The sequence below is a fragment of the Scomber japonicus genome, chromosome 19, assembly GCF_027409825.1.
Source record: "Scomber japonicus isolate fScoJap1 chromosome 19, fScoJap1.pri, whole genome shotgun sequence".
Lineage (NCBI taxonomy): Eukaryota > Metazoa > Chordata > Actinopteri > Scombriformes > Scombridae > Scomber > Scomber japonicus.
In genome coordinates, this window is record NC_070596.1 from 8,724,705 (window position 1) to 8,749,661 (window position 24,957).

At 37.9% G+C, this 24,957-nt stretch overlaps 1 protein-coding gene across 1 annotated transcript in view; it reads right to left on the bottom strand.

The window, feature by feature from the left end:
* Positions 1-1,365: 1,365 nt before the first annotated feature.
* The window catches only part of si:ch211-127i16.2 (probable flavin-containing monoamine oxidase A), a 43,511-nt gene continuing 19,919 nt past the window's right edge, over positions 1,366-24,957 (bottom strand). Inside the window, exons 9-12 of the mRNA XM_053340152.1 lie at positions 16,943-17,101; positions 13,762-13,848; positions 11,584-11,684; positions 1,366-1,975 (exon numbers count right to left, since the gene is read on the bottom strand). Of these exons, the coding sequence (XP_053196127.1) occupies positions 1,630-1,975; positions 11,584-11,684; positions 13,762-13,848; positions 16,943-17,101 (693 nt within the window). The 3' untranslated portion in view covers positions 1,366-1,629. The remainder of the gene's footprint in view (positions 1,976-11,583; positions 11,685-13,761; positions 13,849-16,942; positions 17,102-24,957) is intronic.

The following is a 24,957-nucleotide window of genomic DNA, read 5'->3' on the forward strand; positions in this document are numbered from 1 at the left end:
TATTAGCTGCTTTACATTGATGTGCTTCTTGTGCAGAGTGAAATTAACAACATTCTGAAGCTTGGAAAAAAACTTTCTGATAGTAAATATTCAAGTTTAATCACAAGGCCTTGAAAAACTGAGAAATATGTGAAAATAGACTTTATGTCGTTCTATGTGTTATAATTTATTCACACAATAGTTCAGTAGACTTCTAATAAGCGCTCATGACAATGACAAAACAGAAACTGACAAGGCAAGCTGCCAGTCCCCCAGATGGTGTATTAAAGTATTCATGCCTTAAGCTGGAGATGACATACCATAAGAAGGAACCTCAGCAGTACTGTGGAGTCCCTAAAAGTGCACACACCCACTTTACTTCACTCTCAAAGTGGTTAAGTGTGGAAAAAAAGGGAAGTATATATTTTGTATATTACATGAAATATGTTCACAAGCTCAGATCCACATGAGAACTATTACTCTTGTGACTGTCGAACAAAATGCCCCAATCAGCTACAAATGGTACAAAAAACGACGAACACATGTACTGTATAGAGATGTCAGGCTGCTGGCTTTGATTCAGCCTGGACTGGCTTAAATGAAACCAGGGGGAACAGGCAGTTGATTCAGTGCAAGCTAGTGATAACAAAGACAAATAGCAAGCCGTGGCCACCATGGAGTCATAGACTAGCATCCAGTGATCAGTGGGTGTTTGAGATAGTCTCTAGGAGAGACATGAAGACTGACAAAAATGCTTTCAATCAACCGTGCAATCAAGCGAAAGCGATTAAATCACTTTCTCTGGGACATAGTCATTGTGCGACTGGTTCATCCATCTTACATTCATTCAAATGTCCGTTGGTGGTTTTGTGGGCACACAAGCACGTGTGTGGCACTGCTCCAAGCTTCTCTAGCAGGTTTTATGGCTCTCTGGGAAACAATGCGAGACATACTGTACAGTACGAAAAGGTCAATTTTCTCACAGCAAAACTGGTTTAAATGCAATATGGTCGCCCTGAAGCCCGAAACTAACAAGCACAACTTAAATTCATGGTCACAATTTTAGCAGTTGTAAAATATTAAAATGCAAATGAGATAAGATGCTGCTCATACTGAAAATGTCTCCAACAGACAATGGAGTTGGCATGACCACAGAAAATGAAATTAATTTTTCCTTCCTTTTATCATGCGGCATTTGTAAATCCTTAAAGTCGAAAAAATAAGCAGAGTCAATAAATTGTTGTCTTGCAGAGGTTTTATTCTCATTTTGCAGCTAAAATAGCAGAAAACCTTCAGATCTGTCTTAAAAAACTAAAAGTAAACATATTCCTTTGAGATTAAAATGCAATTATTGAAGAAAACTAGTAGTAATTAAATGTTCTTAGTCAGTGTTTCATAATACAAAACAAAGAAATACAAGGGCAATCAACATGCCTCAACTCACTTTGTATTTAATTTGTACATTCAAAATAAATGCAATGTATAGTCATTTTGATATAGCATATTAATTAATGCCATGATGTACCTATATTATAATATCATATAATAGGATATAATGAAAATTAACCTAATTGAGGTTAACTTTGTCTGAAATTTGCATTTCGTCCTGAACCAAAAAAAAAAAAAAAACAGTTTGGTGACATCTGTTTGCTACAATTTGAATATATCAGTCATAGTTTTTGAAAATGCATCCATCAGGGAAGTTTTGGCTTTGAGCAGTGCATTTTGATGCTGAGCCAGTAAGACAGCAGCACTTACTGTCAGAGCTATGACCACAACCTTGCTGGTAGACAGGTACATGAGTTTGGATGATGGTGTTTTCTGCCTAGAACCCTTGAATGTTTGTATGCGCTGCAATGCCTCTTGCTCCTCTTGGGTCAGGGTCGTGGGGCAGAGTTCAGCCAGGACCTCCACAGCTGCTCGCTGACCAGCTTGCACTGCACCACTCATGTATCCACACCACTGAGTGGCTGTCTCTGTGCCTGCCCAATGGATCCTGTCAATCAAGAAAATCACAAGGAGTCAATCATGAAGGTTTAAGAGTAATTACATCCCTATTAACACATGTATTTAGTGTCTTAATCATTAAACACTAATTTACATGATCAGGCTTAGACATGACACATATGATGCTAATGACTGACTACCTTTTGACAAAGTGATACAAGTTTGCTCTTTGATAAGTCTATGCTGGTTGAGACGCTCTATATCTCCATGTACTGGCACAAGTACATACTTAGCAAATGTGGTTGAGCCTTTCAGTACCCGTAGGGATCCAAATCAGGCTTTACAATGAAAACGCCAGTCATCCCATTTATTTAAATTGGGGTAGTGCATTTAGGCTACAAGGGTTTTGTGTGGAGTGGTGCCACACTGGTGCCACAGTGGTCTGCGGTGAGAAATTTGATCTAGAATGTTCTTTTGAGAAAAAAGCAACCAGATGTCATGCTGTGGTGGCCAATCATAGCCAGCAGTAGACTTTTCAGACCTGTAATACCCTGTCATGAGAGAGTACAAAGACGTTACCGGGAGGAGGGGAGGACATTTCTCTTAGACTTTACTGCTGGCTTCCCAACTCATTTTACAAAAGAGGGAAAGAAGGAGAGAGAGAGAGAGAGAGAGAGAGAGAGAGAGAGAGAGAGAGAGAGCAGCTGTGGTTGAGCGAGCTAAAGAGTGAATGAAAAGGGGAAACAGTGGTAGCGAGAAATCTGGTAAATCAGATCAATAAAACATTATTTCCTGATTGTTTCACAGTGGTTACGTTCTACAGCACAAACCTGCCCACACACTTCCGCTCGACCCTGTGGCAGTGCGCTGCAACACCTGACTAACAATGCTGAACATCCACTTTTCTTGTGGCAAATGCAACGACAACAAGTTCAAGGATGACTTATAAACCTTAGAAATGACTGTTTATTGCAGGTTTGTTGACAACATCAGTACAGTCCTCATATGCAATATGGAGTTGGACTGTTGCCACAGTACAGGGCGTTGTCATTGGTTAGATGGTAGTATTGTGCGTTTGATTACATAACAGACTTCTTAAAGTTTTCTCCAAAAAAAAAGTAGTACAACGAGCAGTGTAGTCAAAAAGGAAAAACAATGAGTTACTGTCGGAGAGGTAGAATCTGGCTGCTGCTGCCAACTTCCTGTCACCCAAGAGGTTTAAGACAAAGGCTACAGAACTTCAGATGATGTATTAGAGTCCCTTTTTACTGGTAGCATTATAAAACCTCTGACTGCCCGTGTTTCAGTGGAGTCAACTTACCAGAAGGTTAGCTATCTTTCCTAAAGCCCTCAATCCATTGGCCAAAAGCTTTCTATTGTCTATCCAATTAGCTGGGTACAAAACAAATTGGAGAAATGCAAGATAATAGGCAGCCCTTTCCATCTCTTGGTTTGGAGAAGCCATCCCAGAGCACTTTGTGTACGGTGGTGGAGGAAGGACAAAATTTAATGTTCTTCCTGCACTACTCATTCAGCAAAAAGTCAAGCTCACGGTTCTGGGATACAGATGCAGGGTCTGGTCTCCTGGCTTCTGTAGCCCCATTGATTGCTGAGGTGGGGTTGAGCAACATGAACAATACACTCCTTCCATTTCAGCCTTCCATTGACTAATTTACCTGTTGGTGTCAAAGGTGACATGCTGTAGGAGCATTTCCAAGCTTCTGGTCACCCTATAGCCCCAGAAGGACATTGATTTAATGTGATGTTGCGTTCTAATAGAAGGAATAGACACTTTTATTGGGTTGCTATGCTTTTCCTGTTAGGCTTATTGAAGGAGACACTCATAGCCCCTCTAGATAAACAAGAGTCCAATATTTAGTGATATTTGGATTTTGGTACCCATAAAAATCAAAGAGATGAATGATCCTGAATCTACACTCAATGCATGCTTGTTATTCTGTCAGTCAGCAAACATACAAAGTTTGCACACGTTCACATGGCTTTTTTTCTCTACTTTTAGAGATATAGAATACGCCATTTATTTGATATCGTTACAAACCAGAGTCCTGAAAGCAGCATTTAGGTCAGCTGATGTCATTTAGATTTGGGATTATGCATGTTGGCTTCCTTGTAAGCCAGTTATTATACCGTATGTGTTACATGTATGTTCAGAGAACCATAATACCAGCTTTCCATAGCACTAAGCCAGAGGTGTTTGGTTAACACTAATCAATTTTATGATTTTCACTGGCACGTCTTCACTCTGCAAAGACACAGTACGTTCCACCAATTCCCAATTCGAAGGATAGGGTGCAAATATGACAGATTACTGTTAATATATTCACTGGCCCATCATATTTGCTTCAAAGCTCTTTAGGAACTATAACAGCCTTCAACTCAGTCCACCAATGGGAGGATGTGAGAAAGGCTCTCCCTTAACACCTTTAATCTAGCCAGTATCCATGATGATTAATTTATGCCAGTTGAACATCACCAGCCTCAGAAGCAAACAGGCTTGCTGTGGACTCCACGCACACACCGCTCTGATGTTTTCAAGCAGGATTTAACAATGACTTTCACATATAAGGATGTTACTATTCAGCAAGGGAGCTTTAATAAGACATGGATGACTGCAAAAGGAGCGTAATCAGAAGCAAAGAGGGCATCTCTGGCTGCCAACACTATAATGACAAATGTTTAGAAGCATTTTGTTTTGTCAGTCCAGCCTATTTAAAGATGCTACTTGAGATCTCATCAGCAACATATCCAAGACCTTGCAACCTCAGACTTGCAGGTCTTTTGGCAACATGTCAACAAGCTTGGTGTCTGTAATTCACACTATCTGCCTATCTATTGAGGGGTCTTGGGGCTTGATTGGCCTACTTAAACAAAGAATACTCTGCTATTATGTTTTTGAAGTTGCCTCCCAAATCTGTGTATGATGAATCTGAAGTGACAAATAGAGACTTTTAGACACTTGTAGCATAGAATACAGGATCATTTGCTGCAACAACTAGTTCTACACTTCTGCTTGAGGATGCTCAGTAATCACTTTACACAAGAGTGATTCAGTTAGTAATATGATAATAAAAATAATTTTACTTGTATAGCACCTTTCATAGAAGAAATACATCTCAAAGTACTAAATAACTAAATAAATTACATGAACCATGTACTTTAAATAAATACATAAAAAAGACAAAATAAACAAAAAACATGTACATGTACAAAGATGGACAATTAAATGTACTTCATAATATTAATAAACCTAAGATAAAATACAGTGGAAATACAATACATACACAGCAGATGTTTTAATTGGAAAATAAATAAGCAAAAACCTAGAGTACACAATCTATAAATCGGTGCCTAGGTCTCTGAAGCCGTGAGCATAACAACAACTCCCTTTTCCCAATGGACACACACTCACCACTGGTCTTGATTGACCGAAATAAGCCACTTTCAGTTTACCTCACAACATCTTACCACGGGTTTAACCTCACTGTGGGTATTATCTGTGTCGGGTGCAACCTGAAGCTGCCCTGGATATAAACATAATTAGTGGCTCTGTGGGGGTTAAAAACACACACCTCAGTCATTTTCTTCAACCTACCAACCACTGATCTCAGCACTTATGGAACATAAGATGGAATACAAACCCACTTGATAATAATAAAATAAGATTAAGGTAAATTAGAAAACATAGAATGCATAAGATGGAAGATGAAACCCATTGACACATACAATAAAAATGCATACTGAAGAATAATAAGAATAAAATGAATGAAAAACAAAGTTAAAACATATGATGCATTACTGTACATATAATTAATAAAACCAAGTAATATACAGCATTTTAAAAGCAGTGCAGTAGTGCAGTAGTGTGAAGCAGACTGATTTAAAACTGCCAGAGAGGGGCTGGGCATCATTTTACCCCCTGTCGCAACACTGTTAGCAAACAAAAATGTTGTTTTGTGAAGCATTTAAATTGTTCTTTTCACTTAATTAAAAAAATTCTAAGACTTGACAAAATATAGATTTAAAATTCATTTCATTCATTTATACAATTGCTTTAGGCTATTTTATTACAGATCAAAAAAGGTCAAATACTTTTAAAAATGCACCAATAAACTGTGGGATAAAACAAACAAAGATCAAAATAATTAATACATGTAAATATTGTCGAAGATGAAAACGAATTTTGGATAAAAACATGTTTCATACTGGGAATGACAAACAGAGCTAAACAGAGCACCTACAGAGCACACACTCTCTCTCTCACACACACACACACACAAACAGTGCGTTGGCAGTGCTCTTCATCTGCTCACCCATGGATCATACATGCTAAATTATCCATATGCATAAATATAACTGCTGAAAAGTAAGGTTGGCAGATATGACAATATATACACTGAGACTAAATAAACCTAAGCTAAACATGGTATTCAATTTCTATTCTCACTTGTTATAACATCAACAGACGGCAAACTTGAACACCAATATGTAAGTCAAAACTGCCACACCACACAGTTGAAGTCATGAATGAAAACAGGATTAGGGTTAGGGTTAAGGTTTAGGGATTGATGAGAAATGAGGGAACGTGCCTGGAAATATATGTGCCTTGCCCACCCTTTCAATTAGAAAGATACAGTACACACACACATGCGGACACACATGCACACCACTCATGTTTTACACCACTATTCTTCCTCTATCATGCACTTGAAAACACTAGGGGGGTAAAAATGACCCCTTGGCGGATCTAGTGTTAAGGTTACAGTGAAGAGATATGTTTTTAGCTTTCTTTGAGGGATATTTGGCGAGCTAGCTTCCCTGATATCTATCAGTAGTGTGTTCCATAGCTTTGGGGTGTAATTGAAAAAGGTTGCATCCTGGATTTTCTATCAACTGTTGCTGGGAACCTCCAGTTAACCAGCAGCAGATGACTGCAGTGTTCTTGAAGGCAAATAGGTAACAAAGGAGTTAGCAGTGTATGTTTGTCCTAGCCTATTTTGGGCTTTTAACCAGTTTAACACACTCTCAGAAAGACCAACCCATTATTGCATTAAAAGCTGGTCTTAGGTATAAGAGTACAATAAGTGAGACCTTGTTTTCATCAGAGTTTAGTCTGAGTTTGCTCATTATTTTTGGCAAGAGCAGCTTAACTGCTTTAGTAAGTTCCCTCTAAAGCCTGACTGAAATCACTCCAGAATATTGTCTTCTTCGAGATAGATGATTATTTGCATTGAATCTAGTGTCTCACATTGTTACGGCTATCTTGCTAATAAATGGAAGGTTGTATATCAGCCTTTATTTTGTCAGCAGATTACCATCTTGGTTGGGCTTCTTAAGTAAGGGTTTAAGATGCCTGTTTGAACAGATGTATTTATAATCTTCAGGACATGACTTGAAACACTGTTGAACACCTGCTTAAAAAATGCAGTAGGAACAGGGTCAATACATGAAGTGGGGGAATTACATTCAGCAACAGTCTTGCAAAGCTCAGTTAATGTTATACAGGTGAATTTCCCCATGGTTATTAGTGCAATAAACTCAATGGCCATACAGAGTAGAGCTCAACAGATCACTGAAACATGGAATATAAATAATGAACAAGGAAAGCAATGCATTCACTGAGTGTGGTAATAAAAAATAAAAGAGGCAGGAGTGGTGGAGGGAGAAATCAATCAACACAGTCATTATAGAGGAATGCATACAGCAGCAGGTGAAAGTAGACACCGTAATCAGCAGCAGCAATATGATGAAGAGTGGGAATTTGTCAGATTAAAAAAGAGCATCTTGTGGTTTTGATTAAACATGATTGGTGTATCGTTTAAAGTGTTTATCAGGCAAAAGGAACTGAAACTGACCAATTGACAGCACCCACGACTTTAGCGCTCTGTCTAAATGAATGCTTTGCTTTTGTGAATTGCTAAGCAAGGCAAAGCAATGTGAAAGGGGTGTTCTGTCACTTAAAGTCTGCAACATGGGTAGTACAGGAATGCACAAGCATGGGATTAACCAACTCTGTCACATCAATACGTGTCATAGCTATGGTGGTCCACAGCACAAAACGTATTACTTTCATAATAATGGCTCTTAAATTGTGAGATGCCAACATTTTTTTGTTTGTTTTGTCCTATTCTGTTCTATTGACCTGCATTCATGTCATGTGACTGTCAAGTTTCTGTCTACGAAAACAAGCAAATGTCTGATATTCCTTTTATTCTTAGTGGAAAAAACAATATTTTAAGATAGTTTCAGCATTAAAATGTGTTTTGACAGCATTTCTTGCAGTGGATGTGTACTTTATTTTATCATCTTTGTTCAATTGAATGTATATGATGTTTAGTTTCTCATTGTCACCATTTTAATGTTTTCTTTTAATATCTTTAACATTTGTTTAACATCTTCACAGACAGAAACTTGATAGTCACGCTAATAGAAAAGCATAGGCTCAAAGAAACACCGTTTTAGAGCTGTTACTCTGAAACTAATACACTTTGCACTATGGACCAACGCAGCTATTACATATTTGATGTGAGACCGGGTTGGATTAACACAAGCTCTATAACTGGGAACAAAGACTAAAGAGAATAAAGAATCCTTTTGAGCTAGCGGGACATCATTTTGACCTCCACTATATACAAATTGTTCTGATGTGTTCAATTTAATCACATTTCCCAGTGGGCTAAGTTTAATACTTTAATAGCAGATGATAAACAAAATGGGTTTAGAAAGATACATTCCTTTATTGTCACAAATACAGACTGTGGGCAAAATAAAGCTTTCCTTCTATTCTGTTATTGACCTCTGTCAAGCATTTGATCACATTGACTAAAGCATTATCTGGAATAAACTGCTATTACTTGTTCTAAAATAGAATGAAATATCCTTTGTCTATATATAAAAGTATAAAGAGTTACAAAAAATGGACTTATTAAATTGTGGTTAATACTTAAGAGAGACACACAGGCTACATTTGTATCTCTCCCTTCTCTTGACTGTATCTGACTATTAATACCCTAAACACTAAAGGTATGAAACAAATGTCAATCCTCATGATGTGATGCAGCCTTTTTTGTCCCCAGGAATCACCTCTGTGTTTGATAGTATGCAGTGCTTCAACACAGATCTAACTTGATTGCTATTTGCTCTTTTGTCCAGTGGTCGGCTCTCATGTAATTGGTTCCTCACAGCCTCCACTGTCCAGCCTTGTTAGTACCGCCAGAGAGAGACATGACACGATCATCTCTGCTCTTTTTTAAAGTCATTTCTCTGAACTGTGCTGAAAAAAAAAGCCCTTGAAGTTTGTGTGTGATTGATAGCGTGTGTGAGCTTTTGGTGTAAGGATTGTGGATGTATATTTGGGAGATGTTCAGAGTGAACTGAACGGACACTTGGTCACTGCCTAATATTTGTGTTTTCTTGAAAGTTGACATTAATCAATTTGACAGTGACTGATCATCTCCTGTTTTCCCTGTATCTGGGATTAACTTCTCTTTTGTGAATACCAGTAGATCTGTCACATATTTCAAGTTGGTAGTGTTTCTCTAATCTCAGCCTGTGTGCTTGCAGAATAGTATTGTTTTAGTACAAGTCAGCCTACTTTTACCTTTTCTTATCAGATTCAGCAGGAGTGGAATCCTATTATATAAGCATCTTGCTATTTTGTTCTCACTTACTTTTCTAGTGCTTTGTAATGCCCTTGGTTGAGGACAGCAGGAAGGGAAACTTGTTTTATTGGGTTGTATAAACAGATGGTTTGCCTCTTGGCTTTGTGTTGGTGATTGGCATATTCCATTGGCAGGAAAGGATCTTGAAGGACCTTTTCAGTTTCTGCTCATCAAATTTGAACTGTTAAATGTGTGTGTTTACTTAAGTGTGCACTTTGGGAGATTTTTGGGCAGAGGCTATGAGAGTTGAAGTAAACATGTTCACCAGCTGAAGTGCTAGTCAGTGCTACATCCAAAGCTTTTACACTAACTGGAACAATAAGTTCAAGCCCAAAGAAATAACTTTCTTATAAATCAGAAATAATATAAAGAGACATCAGTGCTTCTCAGATGACTAACTGTGCGTAGACTGCATTAGAGATGTTGAATAAGCCTGTTGTTGATACACTGTTAATGCCTCCACATGCTTTGTAGCCTAGTGGGGCTCGTGTTTTTAGTACAAGAAGTACTGTGCTATGACCTTATGTTGAACAGGAAGGATAGATGTTAGTGATGGATCATATCTTGCTGAGCCCTTATATGTTAGTCTACAGTCAGCCCTGTAAGCTCTTTTAGTCTTGTCAGAAGCCTGTGTAATAAAGAATGATGGGAACACTTTGTAACTTTGCTTCTTTGATCACAAGTGGGGCTCCCTGAGGACTCACCCTGATGCTTCATACCTGGATGAGGAGCAGTATTGCTGCTGAACCTCACATACAAGAGGGCAATAGGACTGATAGACTGATCTTGAAATGGCTGGATGGATGTGAGCTTTACTATGACACAGAGATGACCTGCCAAGCCTTCAGGCGTCTGATAGAGCTCCACTAATTAAGTTCCATAAGTGCCATAACTAACATTTTCTTGTTCTGAAAGATTTCAGCAGCCCAATAAACAGTTCTTCCCACTGCAGTATTAATTCTGCATGTATTTTGGAGCTGTTAACTTAGTTAAGCATGAACCCACTGGGGTCAATTTATTCATAGTTCTTGGCGGCTTTTCTTTCTTCTCACTCATTGTCTATTCTCTTTGTCTCAACACACCTTGAATTGGGTAGAGAGGGCCTTTGTAATAACCTCACATAGCTGACTACTCAGGCGTAGTATCCACCTAGGATAATTACTTTCATTATAATTACCGCAAAGTAGTCACTGTTGAGATACATACTATTCCAAATAAAATCCCTTAATCCACCACACGCTACTGGAATCTGTTGTGCTGTTAAATACGAGATACCTGGCACCAGCCACATTTTGGTCAACCAAGCATGGGGCTTGCCTTCATTACATGTGCTGAATTTGTGTTGAGGTCACAGCATGTCCTTGAAGATCCATTTTCTATATGGGGTAGGAATGTGGATAAGGGCTACCTCCCCACACTGCTGTTTGAGTCATGTTATGCAATGAGCTTCCTCTGCTCCCCATGGACTTAATGTTATTATGGAAATGCATTACCTGAATCCTCCTCCCCACCTCTCGCTCTCGTTCGTTCAGCTTTGTGCATCTCTGAACAGGCCATTAGAAATGGATTATAGGATGTTTTCCTATGAGAACACTACTCCTGGAGACCTGGTGCCGTTTCTTAAGAAATGGACTAATATGTATCAGCGAAGGCATAATCACTCCCATGACTCATGTCAATGATCTGTAGGCACAGAGTGATAGTGAGTAATACCTGGTTGATAGGGTGAAGTGCAGACGTTGTTTCTGTGGTATAAAAATAGCATGCGCATCCAGCAGACAAGCAGTCAAGATCCCTCATATTGTCATCTGGTATTTAACTCGAAATTTAGGTGGGATTTATATAAAAGATTTAGAGACTGCCACACTGCTTTACTCCACTACATCTCTGCACAAAGCAATTGTTTCTGACTTTTTAGAGTATAGTAAGAAGGAGAGGTGTGATGCTGTGGTGTATTTTTCATGAGTTGGGTGATTACCTGCCACAGGGCTTCCTCAGGCTTGGGTGGTAATACGTTAGCAGACCTGGTGCCATGACATTAACTGGGCAGCCCCCGCTGTAGTCCTCCTGAGCCCAGTCCTGTACAGCACAATAGTTTAACGACATAACACAGTTTTACTTCATGAGACAGTGCAGAGACCTAGCATTGTCTCAACAAAATGAGATTTGATGGCACTGCCAAAATCTTATAGAATTCGATCTGATTTGCACAAACATGAATATGTAACCATAGACCAAACTCCATTCTCAGCTTTGACTTTAATTGAAGAATGTGACAATTTTATGGATCGTTGATTTTTTTATTTATAATACCATACTCACAGGGCCTGATTTACTTAGATCCCTTATGCACGTTTGGTTTGTGTGCGTTTTGCGGGTGATCTACTAAGAATAACAGGTGCAACAGGGTGGAGACAGCTGTATTTAAATGAGGGTTGTGCATGTCTGAAATGGAGAGCTTGGACGAGCAGAAAGCTGCAAGCGCAAAATGAAATGTGATCAGGTTCTAGTGGAAGAGGTTAACAAATATATTGAGTTATGACAAAAACAAATATATAGTAGATCAGCTTGCATATTTTTTGCGGGTGATGTCAAGTTTGCACACGTTTATACATGCAGACCTTTAAAAAATCAAGCCCATAGTTGATTATTATTCTGGATGTGCTGTTGCCTTTAGGCAGTAATATACAATATCGTCTCATGGTATAGGCATTATTATGTTGTAGAATTTGTATAACATGCCTTAATTCTAAAAATGTGCTTTTCTAAGATATTAAATAATGTTCACATGCTGACATCAACTTGTCTTCCAAAATGGAGATGGACATTAGTGGAATGAAACCCTTCGGCTTGTCATGTGAAAGGAAGTACAGTAGGATACAAAAAAAGAATAGTAGATTACGTTGGATCCTGTTGGTGGGCTCATCACTATATTTCCTATTTGAATAAATAAGTGCAAAGCTAATTCATGTACTGTAAAACATCAAGAAAGTCTGATACCCACTGGATTACCTCAAATCAGGTCATATATATATCGCTCAACAACGTACCTTCAATTTATCAACTTTCTCTTCGCTACGCTCTGACTTGTTATTCTATGCTATAAATTATTTTCCCTTGAGTTTTTTAGTCAAGTAAAATCATGACGTCTCCCCTGACGTTCCTGCCTCAAGTTTCCTCAAGGCAATTTTCCTTTCCAACCATGAAGTGAGGGAAAAGGTATAGAGAAAATCTTATATCTGAATTACTAATGTGCTGTCTCACAAAGTATGCTGCGCATCATGTAATGAAGCTAAGTAGCTGTTCTATGTGTAGGACACGATATGATTTAGGCAAGTGGGATGTCACTGCACGTAATGTTTTTTTCAGTATAGTAGCAGTTGTAGTAGTAGTAGTAGTACTAGCAGTGGTTCATGAGTGTCCATAATAGGCTCTTCTATGCCCTTTGGAAGCAATTTGCTTCATTGCCTTTGGCAGGTTTGCCTCCCCCCCATCCAGGGATTTGTTAATATGTTTTTCAGCTGTTTGAAGTTACTACGAGGGAGGGGAGAATCTCACAGTTCCTTTCAGGTTCTTGATGTTGTCAGAATCGATTCTTGATTCAAAACCAATTCTCTGTTGCTTTCGTCTTGCAAAGCTAATCACTAAGTTTTTAAATCCAAACTGCACCTGAACGATGCCTCATACTTACGCGTGTAGGTCCACTGATGCAGCTGCCAATAAGGGTATCAGAGAGTTTAAAAAATGTCACCTTTTTCTAATGCATTTCAACTAGGGACACACATTTTAAGTAATTTCCTTAATCTATAGTTGGCTGCGTTAATATTCAATAATTGATCAATCATTAGCACATTTGATGAATCTGGATTAAAAATCGTGTCGTTGGAATACAGAATTGGCGGTAATAAAAATGTGATTGTTACAGGTCTTTGCAGGACCCATGTCGGGCCCCCTGTTTGTGTTGTTATAGTTTTATTTTATTATAATGTTAGGCTTGTAAGACTACACTACACAGTTTTTTAAATCAAAAAAGGTTTCCTTACAAAAATGCAGATATTGCCACACAGAATAGCTTTCCCCTCTGGAGTCTAGGATAAAACATGAGACTACACATTATTATTTTATTAAATCAGACATCTGCCACTGAATGACTTACTTTTTCTTCATAGTAGATGAAAGATGCAGCCTCAGGACCTAGGTATTTGACCAAACTGGAAATCACAGCTTCTCTCCTCTCTTGAGCCTGCAAGCAGAAGGAAAGGTCTATCCCAGTGTGGTACTTACATTACACTTGCTCATCACTCTCTAAAAGAAAGCAGCTGGCTTCTTAAATATGAATGAATATTCTAGAAACTAATCTAAGCTGGACACAGGAAGCAGCAGTCTATTTGAATAACTCAAGCATGGTCAGCACATGCTCCTGGTCGTATTAGCACACACTGTGAGTTATGTACGGAGCAGCTGAGGCCTGAGGACCAAAAGGACAGATCACCATAAAGCATGCTGACAGATGTTGCAAAATTGTCTTAGATCATTCATCTGCATGCCACTTTACCTTTGCTCTCAGCACAGCCTTGTGCAATAATATTGGAACTGAAACTTATCATCTCTTAATGCATTACTTACAGTGGAACAAAGAAGGAATGGAAATATAGTGTGGAATTAATAGAAAAAAAGAAAGAAAAAAACTCGAAAGTACTATGAAATTACACAGCAAAACTGCCCTTCAACATCAATATATTAAAACTCAAACAGCAAATCCAATCAAATACACCATATAGGAGCTAAATATGAAAAAAAGAAGAAGTGAGATATTATTTACAGCTAAATCATACTTGGAGTAAATAGCACAAACAGCGTGTGAATATAACCTCGATGTCCATTAGCCTCACACACACTATCCGACTCTGTTTAGCAGTGGAGTAGCAACTGGAGGTTAATTATTTAGCACCCTGTGCAGCATGGCACAGCGGGGAGGCAGCTATGCTTGGGTTTTATAGCAAGTCTAGATAATGACTGAAATGCCAAAACAACACTAGACACAAGACTGGATGTATTTATTTTCTCAGGGAAAGCGCTGGAACTAAACGAAAATGTCAACACAAAAGGAAAGGGAGGGAAGGATGACTGCTGAGAAAAGGGTATATGGGAGTGCTGAAATGAAACCTTATCAGTTGGTAACATAGGTATAAATGAAGATTATGCTTGCCACTACCAATGTTATAGCAGACAATAATTCACAGGTATGATAAAAATATAAAGACCACACTTGCATTTCAGCAGGAGTTTTCCCTCATCAACACTTGATACAGTGTTGATTCTATAATAAACGAATCCACTCATTTTTAAACTCTTTGCTTATGGGATTAATGCTTATCTAGTGGATAACCATTAATAATCACATGGCTCCTTACATTTTAATTCACTAATTAGTCATTATCCATCCATTGAGTAGCAAAATCCCTGTTTCACCCTCCACTGTGGGAAGTTATAGAGCTGTTTTTAAGGCAAAGGATTGAAATAAAAAAACAAAAAGTATCTTAATGTCTGTTCAAAATAGTAGAGAACAATTCACACTAAAATGCACTTGTGCTGAGTTGACAAGCTCTTACCCTTTTCTTGACTGTAACACTCCACACTGTTCTCTGCCTTCTATATAATGTTCTGTGTGAGCCCAGTTTGTGCACAATCTCGCATGCAATTTTCATAATGCTGCCACTGGGCATTATGATATGACATAAAATCATTCTGATCATGCACACTAAAGAATGTTTGTCTCCTTATGAAACATGAACCAGGCTTCCCCCTAACATTGAATCAGTTGAAGCACAGTGCAATGCTTAAAATCACATTACAGTAGCCTATATACAGCTTTCTTTTTGTGGTACAAAATTAAACCATTTTAAAATCATCATACATTTAAACACAATGATTTATCATAAGACTACTGTCTATTGAAACTGCAAGACTCCTACTACAATATTGTTTAAAAGCCACACACTTTAAGGTATCTGTAATAAACCATCTCTTAAAAAGCCTAGTCATGATTCAGGTGTTTTACCCAATTGTTATATCTAATCTCCCCTGTCTTTCCAAGGTCCTTGAGAAAGTAGTCACCAATCAGTTGTGTGACTTTCTACATAATAATGGTTTACTTGAGGATTTTCAGTCAGGATTTAGAGTGCACCATAGCACTGAGACAGCACTGAAAGTTACAAATGACTTGCTAATTGCATCAGACAAAGGATTTCTCTCTGTTCTTGTTTTGTTAGACTTTAGAGCTGCATTTGATATCACATCCTGTTACTGAGAGTAAAGCATTTAATTAGCATTAACGGAACTGCATTAAGCTGTTTTATGTCCTATTTATCAGATCGATTTCAGTTTGTACACGTTAATGAATGAATCCTCCATGGACACAAAAGTTAGAAACAAAGTTCAACAAATATTCATTGCTATGCAGATGATACCTGGTTATATTTATCAATGAAGCCAGATGAAATCAATCATTTAACTAAACTCCAAACATGCCTTAAGGGCATAAACACCTAGATTTCCTACAATGTTCTGTTATTGTGTTTGGCCCTAAACACCTTAGAAACACATCTAATGATAAAGCAACTCTAGATTACATTACACTGGCCTCTAGTACCACTGTAAGGAATGTGGGAGATCTTTGATCAGAATATGTCCTTTAACTCCCACATGAGACAGATTTCAAGGATTGGAATTCCATTATTATCTTGCTCTATTTGTCTTTCTACCTCCCTCTCTCTCCTAAACCAACAAGTCAAGACAGATAGCCGCCCATCCTAGAACCTGAGTTATTCCTTGCTGCTGCCAAATGCTTGGTCATAGGGGAATGTTGGGTCTCTGTAAATTAAAGAGTGTGGTCTTCACCTGCTCTATATGAGTTAAGTGTCATGATCTGTTGTGATTTGGCATTATATAAATAAAACTGACATGACTTGATTCCAGATTTAAGTTATTAAGAACTGTGTGATCTCACATGGCAATTTACCTAATTGGGCAAAGCTGTTTAAAATTGAATATTTCAAGCCTAATTTGACCTTATCTTGCAAACTGCAGTTTACATCTGCTCTCAACTTGAATGTAATTACATCACATCAACCCAATGATGAGAAAAAAATGAAACAATCACTTGCTAATTTACCATTTACAGTATATGAATATTGAATTAACATGAGATGAATGAATGATGAATCACAATCAAAGTACTGAAGGCACCAGCCAAACATGTGTTACCAGCAGACACACAGACATGTTTAAATCATAGATACATAGATAAATACTTATTATATCAGTGTCCACATTACCTCCTTGGAGCTCCATTGAGAAGCCTGCTGACCGGCAATGAATCCTACCAAAGCAGCATTACCACTGGGGCTGGTAGCATCAAAGGTAACACAGAACGGACAGTCAGTGGATGATCCTGCCACAATTTCCCCAGAGAAGCCATTCTCCCTCCAAAAAGCCTTTGAGACAGAGACAGTTCATAGCTTCATCATATGTCAGTAATGACAATGTAGACCTTAACAACACTTGCAAGTTTATAAATATAGCACATTTCATTCACATAGGCACTTTAAAGTGCTTTACACAATGCATTAAAACATTTAAAAAACAGTATTAAAACACTGAATGCAATAATTTCCTTTACAAGGACATTCAAAAGTGAGGAACAGAAAAATAAATATAGTGTACGTATATAGATATATGAGTACTTCAGACAAAGGTAGTACAGAACATGCACATTTTTAACTAGATGTAAAGGTGAGCAAGTTAATATGCATATATCATATAATAAATATCCCCTAGAAGTTTCTTCCTGTTTTATTGTACACACTAACTAAATGCTGCTTCTCTGTGTTAGTTTGCCCTCTATGAACCATTAGTAGGCCTCTATCTGATGACAATAGGAGACTACCTGGTAGACTTTAGTTAATGTCCAAACCCAAAAAGGCTGTTTTTCTGGTGTGTTTCACACTGAAAATATAATACGAATTGTTTTGACAAGATTTGTAATGGGAGCAGAGTGTATGCAGTAAATGAGAGAAACAAACTCATTCCTTGCTAAAAACTCAAAAGTGTTGACATTGTTATATGCCTGTTAGTATGTTTTTCATGTCTGTCTTCCACATTTGGTACACGGTATGGTCAGTGGATCACGTTCTGGTCTCAGATATGTTCTGACACTGGACTTTCTAAGATTACTGGAAAATACCAACACATTGGATAAAAATATTTAACAGGGCCTCATATGCCTAGATCACATTCTGTTTAGGTTACTTCTTGGGAAAAACCTGACATGCACTGACTATTATCATTGTACTATTCCTGTTGCCTTGATGATCTGAGCTCTATTAAACATGCATTAAGAAAGAACTCCTAATTTGCCTCATCTTTGTTGTTGTTGTCTTTTGATGTTCAAGATCATCACAGAAACATCTACTCTCACTGCCTGATGCCTGACCTGTTCCAGGTCTGTGGCAGTTGTAAAAAGTGGCAATGTTAAACTAAGAGTTAAGAGCCCAGTATGATCGGTCCATAAGAGTCCTCTCCACTCCTTCACAGCTCAACTCAACATTGTGCAGACTAGTGGATTGTGGGGAAACATAAAAAGACACTTACAGTAGGGATGTGTGTGAAGGAGTGCATAAATGCAGTTTCTGAAACACTGCTTGATGTTTCACAAAAAAATGATCTGCTGGATATCAAGCAAATCCCGCTGTCAGCTACAACAGCTAGCAGCTATGAGTGCTGAGATTTTAGCGGAGGATGTACACTCACAGCTTGATGCTGCCATTAAAAGTCCACTGAGCATAGGAGTAGCAGTGGATGAATCAACTTATAAGTACTAATACCCAGCTTTTAGTGTTTGTTAGATTTTAGCATGCAGAGAGGAGTCCTGTGAGGATACTGTTTATCATATTATGATGTTATTTAAGACATGCAGGCTTAGTTGTTTTAATATTACTACAGTTACTGTGTAAGAAATCCTGTATGTATAAACATGTACCATACGAACACCATAATATGATCTACACCAAGTCAAGTTTTGACAAATGAAAATATTTAAAGATAATAAGGGTGTTACCCAAGACTATTCCAGGCAGTTTGATTTTATCATCTATAAATCCAATAGTTTGCTTCAGGAGTAACAGCTGTCAAAAGAGCTTTTCTGTGGTCTATTAGAACACTGACCACACAGGATGATGAGTGATTGATCCACTGAGCTAGATAAATATAAAAACCACAATCAGTTTCAGTTAATTATATGACAGTTAGTAGCAGTGATTAGAGCACTGCAGTTGTTTGGTGGTTATTTCAGTGGTGTTCTGCAGGCAGACCATACCTCTAAAGAGCTGCTGTAAACATGTTTAAACTTAACAGTATTGTGTTTTAATCTTCATGTTGATGTTGGTGTGTGTCTGTTTAATTTTGTCCAGACCTTCTTGCAACAGATACAATCAAATATATCTTTGTATGACAGGATTTTCCTAATGCAGAGCTACTCAGCTGTAAAACATATCTAAACTGCTTCATTGGTTTTAATGCAGGTCTGTTAGTTATCTGATGAAGGGGAAAAAATAATAAAGGATTCATGTCCTGCCTGGGCATATTTTTCAAATGGTAGAATGCAGACTTGTAATTGGTTTGACATGTTCAAGTTACTTCTGAGTCCAAGATTATAACATCTGACTTCAAGAGTCAAGATCAAAACTAATTCTCAGTCTCTCTTATTTTGTGCCAAAGACAATTATCTCAGGTTTTGTCTGCATTTAGCTGAAGTACATGCATATAAAATCACTGATTTGTTCAATGTCCTTTACTCAGAAAATCTATGGAACTGCAGCCACTTAGTGACAGAACAAGGTAAATGTGAGTGTCGTCTGCATAACTACGATGAACTCCACACTTCAGCCACTGTACCTGAGACCCAGTTTTCTCATCTGTCGATTAGCATTGTATGGTCAACTGTGTCAACTTGTATCTAATAAAACTAGAACTGAAATCTGGTTTGAATCAGTTCCTAAAAAGACTGAATGTATGGTACATCCAGTGAGTGCTACAGGTATCAAACAATACAACATGTGATGCATCTGGTGAGTGTTGCACTTAAACTGCAACCTTATTTTTTCAAACTAACCTTAATTGTTATCATGCATATAACTTATTAGGTATCAACTTTTTCTGCTTACCTACTAGATTTGCATCATTAGGATTACTCATACTAAACTATCAAATGAAAACAGAGTATAAACACACAGTATAATCTTCTAAGTTCTGTACAAAATGTAACTAAATTATGTACAGTAATATATAAACATATATCGTATCAAATGGCTCCTTACATATTGTATATAAATCATGCTCATGTGCAGAGTATATAGGCTATATTTTTTATAGTTTACAACATAGTTGATTAGAATATATTTCATATAGGCAGATATTATTATGTTACCATCTCATGTCAAGCCCATTCTACAGTACTTCCTAATGTGGCATGAGACCTACAAATGTAATACAAATGTCTCATAAAATAATAAGCATTTGGCTCTTCTGCCCATGCTATGTGTTGCCGGCTGGCAACTTTGCTGCCTCATGTAATAATAAGTAACTCTAATGTACTTTCAACCAAGGCTTTTGGGCAGTACAGGATGTTTTGAGTGCAAACCAAATGACGCCTCCCTTTGTGACATTTTTTATGAATGCTCTATTTATTTTGCGACTTACTTAGATGTGACAATATTGGGTGAATGATATGGTCAATCTTTGTATTACTTCTGTTAACCTTTACAATCACATTTTGTGTGCATGTGCATATACTAGTGGATTGACATTTGCATATTCATGCATACACCTCAGTGTAACATTAAGACCAGGAAAATTGTGTGTCACCAACTATTTTCATATGTTTATTTATGCCTGTTGCTTTCATTTGTTTTGCTCATTCTTTTTATACCCTAACTAAATACTGACTCGACCTGATGGATGGATGACCATTAAGGAAATAAGTATTCTAATATTCTATATCTGTATTAGTATTCTAGTTGTCTTTCATTTTCTTGCCCAGCTACCATGTAGAAGACATTTTGCTGAGACAGAAAAAAAAATACAGTAACTATATAAATACCTATTTACTTTGCTCTGTGCTTGCACCTTCCTAAGTACTGCTTAATGAATGAGCAAGGCAGAATATTCATGCATTCTAATCCTTCACTTCGTATGCACGCATCATGCAATCCATTAAATAAATAAATAAATAAATAGGCAATAAGAGCCTCTCATGAGAAGAAAAAAAAGGAAAAAAGAACAAACAAATATTTCTCTTGAATGTAGTCAGCTACTTGACAATTTGTACCACAGCTCATTCTGAGTGTCTGTCCTTCTGTCCTCTAATGCTTTATGCTTTTACTGTGGGTAAAGTCCTCTTCCAAAAGACTAAATATAAATCAACATGTAAATAAATGAAATGGAGAACCTGCAGTAAAACAGTTGAGTTTAAGAATAATAAACATATATTAATTTGGATATACCGTAAACTTCATTGCTTATTTATTTTTTCATTTGATTGTTTAATTTTTTAACATATTTAGTTATTTATTTTATTGTCAAATTAATAATGTCTTCATTAATGCATGTATTCCATTGTGTATTTCATTAATATAATTATGAGCCGTGCAGTCTTTGAAACAGCAGAGGCATTTGTTGTTATGGACCTCATCTCAGGATCTCAGCTCTCCTGCCATAGTGAACGGTAAGGGAGGCCAGTCTGATTGTAAAGGATGATGGTATACTATTGTAGACCTCAGGAGACATCTAAGTAGGAGAGGGAGTTCCTGGTTTCCTGGCAATACAGATGCACATCATGCGGGACACAGCAATGCAAACACCACCAGTGAGGGTCCTGCCTACCTCCCTCCCTGGTCATTACAGCAACATTAGTTGGACCTAGTTCAGGTGGGCGTTCATGGTTCTTTTTACCTCGAGGCAGGACACCTGTTGCCATATGCAACCTTACAACCGACAATTCACTCTTGGGATGTGACAGATTAGCCCACACAACATGCACAAAAAGGCTGCTTCAGGCTTTTCCTCACCCACTCTGAGTCCACAGCTCCTAGACAAACTAGACAGAAGTTGCTGATTTTCATTCTTTTATGTCCAGACTTCACATACGCTTCATATTATTTGGAGATGATTCAGCTGCTGCAGGCACTGCCTTAGCAAATTACATAACACTAGGGAACATTGTCATAGGTAAGTGAAGAGACAGATGTGATCCCCAGCCTAAGGGCTGCCTCTATGGACGTGGATCCTAAAAGGGACAGGCTGGTGCTTCTAGAGTCGCCCCGCACTGTGGAGCAGATAATGCAGTCTCAACTATTTATGCTGAAAATGCAGAATCCTTGGGCTTTGGAAAGTGATTTGACAAGAGTCACATCACTTTCAGTGAACTGCTCAGTCAGCTCGGTGTTGCAGTTTTTTAAAAATCGTCTACTAGATGTCTGGCACCATCTGCTATCAAAGTGAGTCAGTGATTTCATCTGGTCATGGATTTTAACGAGAGGTCAGTTTTTAACCAATCTTTTCTTCTCTGAAATGTTACCGACAGGGAGTAAGATGGCTGTGCACAGTACTATACACACTCTTCTTCTCCCTTTAGTTGAAATCACTGGTTGTTCTTGCCGTCTTTTCAAAAGGAGCTGTTTGTATGTGTTCTGCACTTCCATCTCAAGCTGTTTTTAATCAAAACATAAGTGTTACTTGCTTTAACCTGCTAAAAGGATGAATGAATTGCATGCCATTTCCCAGCCTCTAAATTTTAGACAGACCTGAGTGGTGATGCACTCAAAATTACCAAAACGTGTTGCTACTCTCAAGCAGGGGGAGAGAGGGGAATTGTATATCATTTTAAAAACATGTATTTCTTGATGATGCCAACTACCCCAAAATACTGTACTACTACAAAAAAATATGATGATTTTTGAGTATGGCCCCTCATGATCACTGCTGTTTTTTCAGTGAAATCCATGTATTATCAGAAAGGGCCTGAGAGAATCTAAAATCTTAGATCTTATACCACTAGATGACCACTTAATGTTGTTTTGACAGAGAGAATCTCACATCACCTTGTGTAAATGATAAAAGAGTGAAATTGTGCTTTGTTCAGGTCAAGAGAGAGCAGGTAAACATGAGCAGCGATGTCATGGGACCCTGCCGACGTGCAGATCCTCAAAACTCGTCTGGAATAGATAAATAAGCTGTGTTGCATCTAGTGAGTACATAGCCTTTGATGCAACTTAGTCAAAAAGCTTTTGCAAGCAACTAAGTTGTAAAAAAAAAAGACCAAATTAAATCATAATACAGCTTTAGTAAATCTGGACTTGACTGATTTTGATATTTTTCTCTAAGGCTCTCTTCAGGTTAGATACCTCAAGGTCTTATGTAATAAATTTACTTAAATCAGTACATCACACTAATTAAACAGTATTTATTAGAGAAGGCAATATTCACTGGCTCTGTGTAAAATCATTATTGCCCTCTTAGGAAGAATAAACAGCAATAACTACAACCAGATGTTTCCTGTAGAAATTGGTCAGTCTTTCACCACTGTGGAGGTGATTTGACTTTCATGCTTCCACTCAGTGACATTTGTTGGTTTTCAGGCATGAACAGCTTTCCTCAGATCCTGAAAGTACATCTCAAGGGACGTTGACCTAGGTGAGAAGCCTGCAGGTCAGTGGACTTGCTTCTGCTCAGTGACGTTTTTACAAGCTGATTTTGACCATGGCCGTCGGGATCCTTTACTCAGCATACTGACATTTTCAATTGATGGCAAGGGCCAAGGTTTGAAAGGAATACAATAGGTAGGACTGGCTGAAATCAGACCTGATTGCTAATCAATGTATTCAGACAGATAACCCTAAGAGGGAGTGAGGTTGTTTTTTCATATTATGATTGCATGTTTAATGGGTTTGAAACAAATATGAAAGAAAACTCAAACATAATGAGGTCGTGATTAAGTAAGAAATGTGAAAATAAAGTAAAAAACATGAAATACAGAAATCAAATGGGTTCACAGCTTAAGATCCTTGCAACTACAGAAAGGATCAGCTTCTTATTAAGAGAAAGATCTATCAGAACAAAGACATCATTATTTTGTGGCTTTCTAAATCATTAGACAACAACAATAACATTAGCAACAAGTACATATTCAATGTAAAACCACACAGCAGTGCAATGTGATGGGACTTGGAATGACCTGTGCAGAGAATAGAATATACACTGGCAATTTGGGTTCAAAGCAAGTTTCATTAGAGTATAAATAACCGTGCACATTACAAAAAAAAAACCCTATAACATATATTTGGGACATTGTATATATTTAAATTGTGTCTGACTTAAAAGTAGTTTGATTATAAGTGAGGTCTGCACTTGGATCAGAGTCTCTGCTCGTCAGCGTGTGCTATAGACTGCTGCTGCATGCAGACTCAAGTAATTGTGGATTTGGACAGGCATTTCAGACTTCAAAGGGTATGCACTTGTAAAGTCTGCAAAGGCAGGAAGTCCAGATATTTGGATTCAGCCTATGTCAATGTACCGTATCCACTCTGGTAATATGGGCACATAATAGCAGATTAGGCTATGGTCCCATTATATGCTGAAGTGGCCGATTACACCCAGATCTGATTTAGTGTGAACAAACCAAATCACATTTGTTTTCTATATCAGTTCAGGGTCACTTATCCTATATCTGATTTATGTCCAATCTCAGGCTATGCAGCCGCTGTCAGAAATGTCAGATCGAAATTCATGTGTTTTTTTCTCCTCACTTCTCTGGGTATGTGCATATTGCCCCATCATTCAGTGCCGGTGCCTCAAACCCTAAAATAAAAAACAACAAAAGCTATGGGTCTCAATGGAGACGAAGAAGTTTCACATTTGTTGTTCATTTATGGAGACACCTCAATTTATTTTCTACTTTATTCTATTTCTACTCTATTTGTCTGTTGCATACATTGTTATATTCTTTTACACATGCGGCTCACGTTTCAGTTAAATCTGCACGTGTGACTGTGTGACTTGATCTTGCATCTGTTTCACCACTGCACAACTATGACTGACAGTCTGCACCTGTTTTGATCAGTACCGAAGCTCACTGCTCTTGTTAGTCTTGGCTCAGTATTAATTTAATTTCGCTTTACTTATCAGTGCACTGGTCTGTGAGTATCTTTATGTTTCTGACCTTCATTTGCTGTTTTCAGTTAAGTGTGATTTATGTGCACTCTCTGCATTTCCTTCCATCAGTCCCTGCCACGTGTCA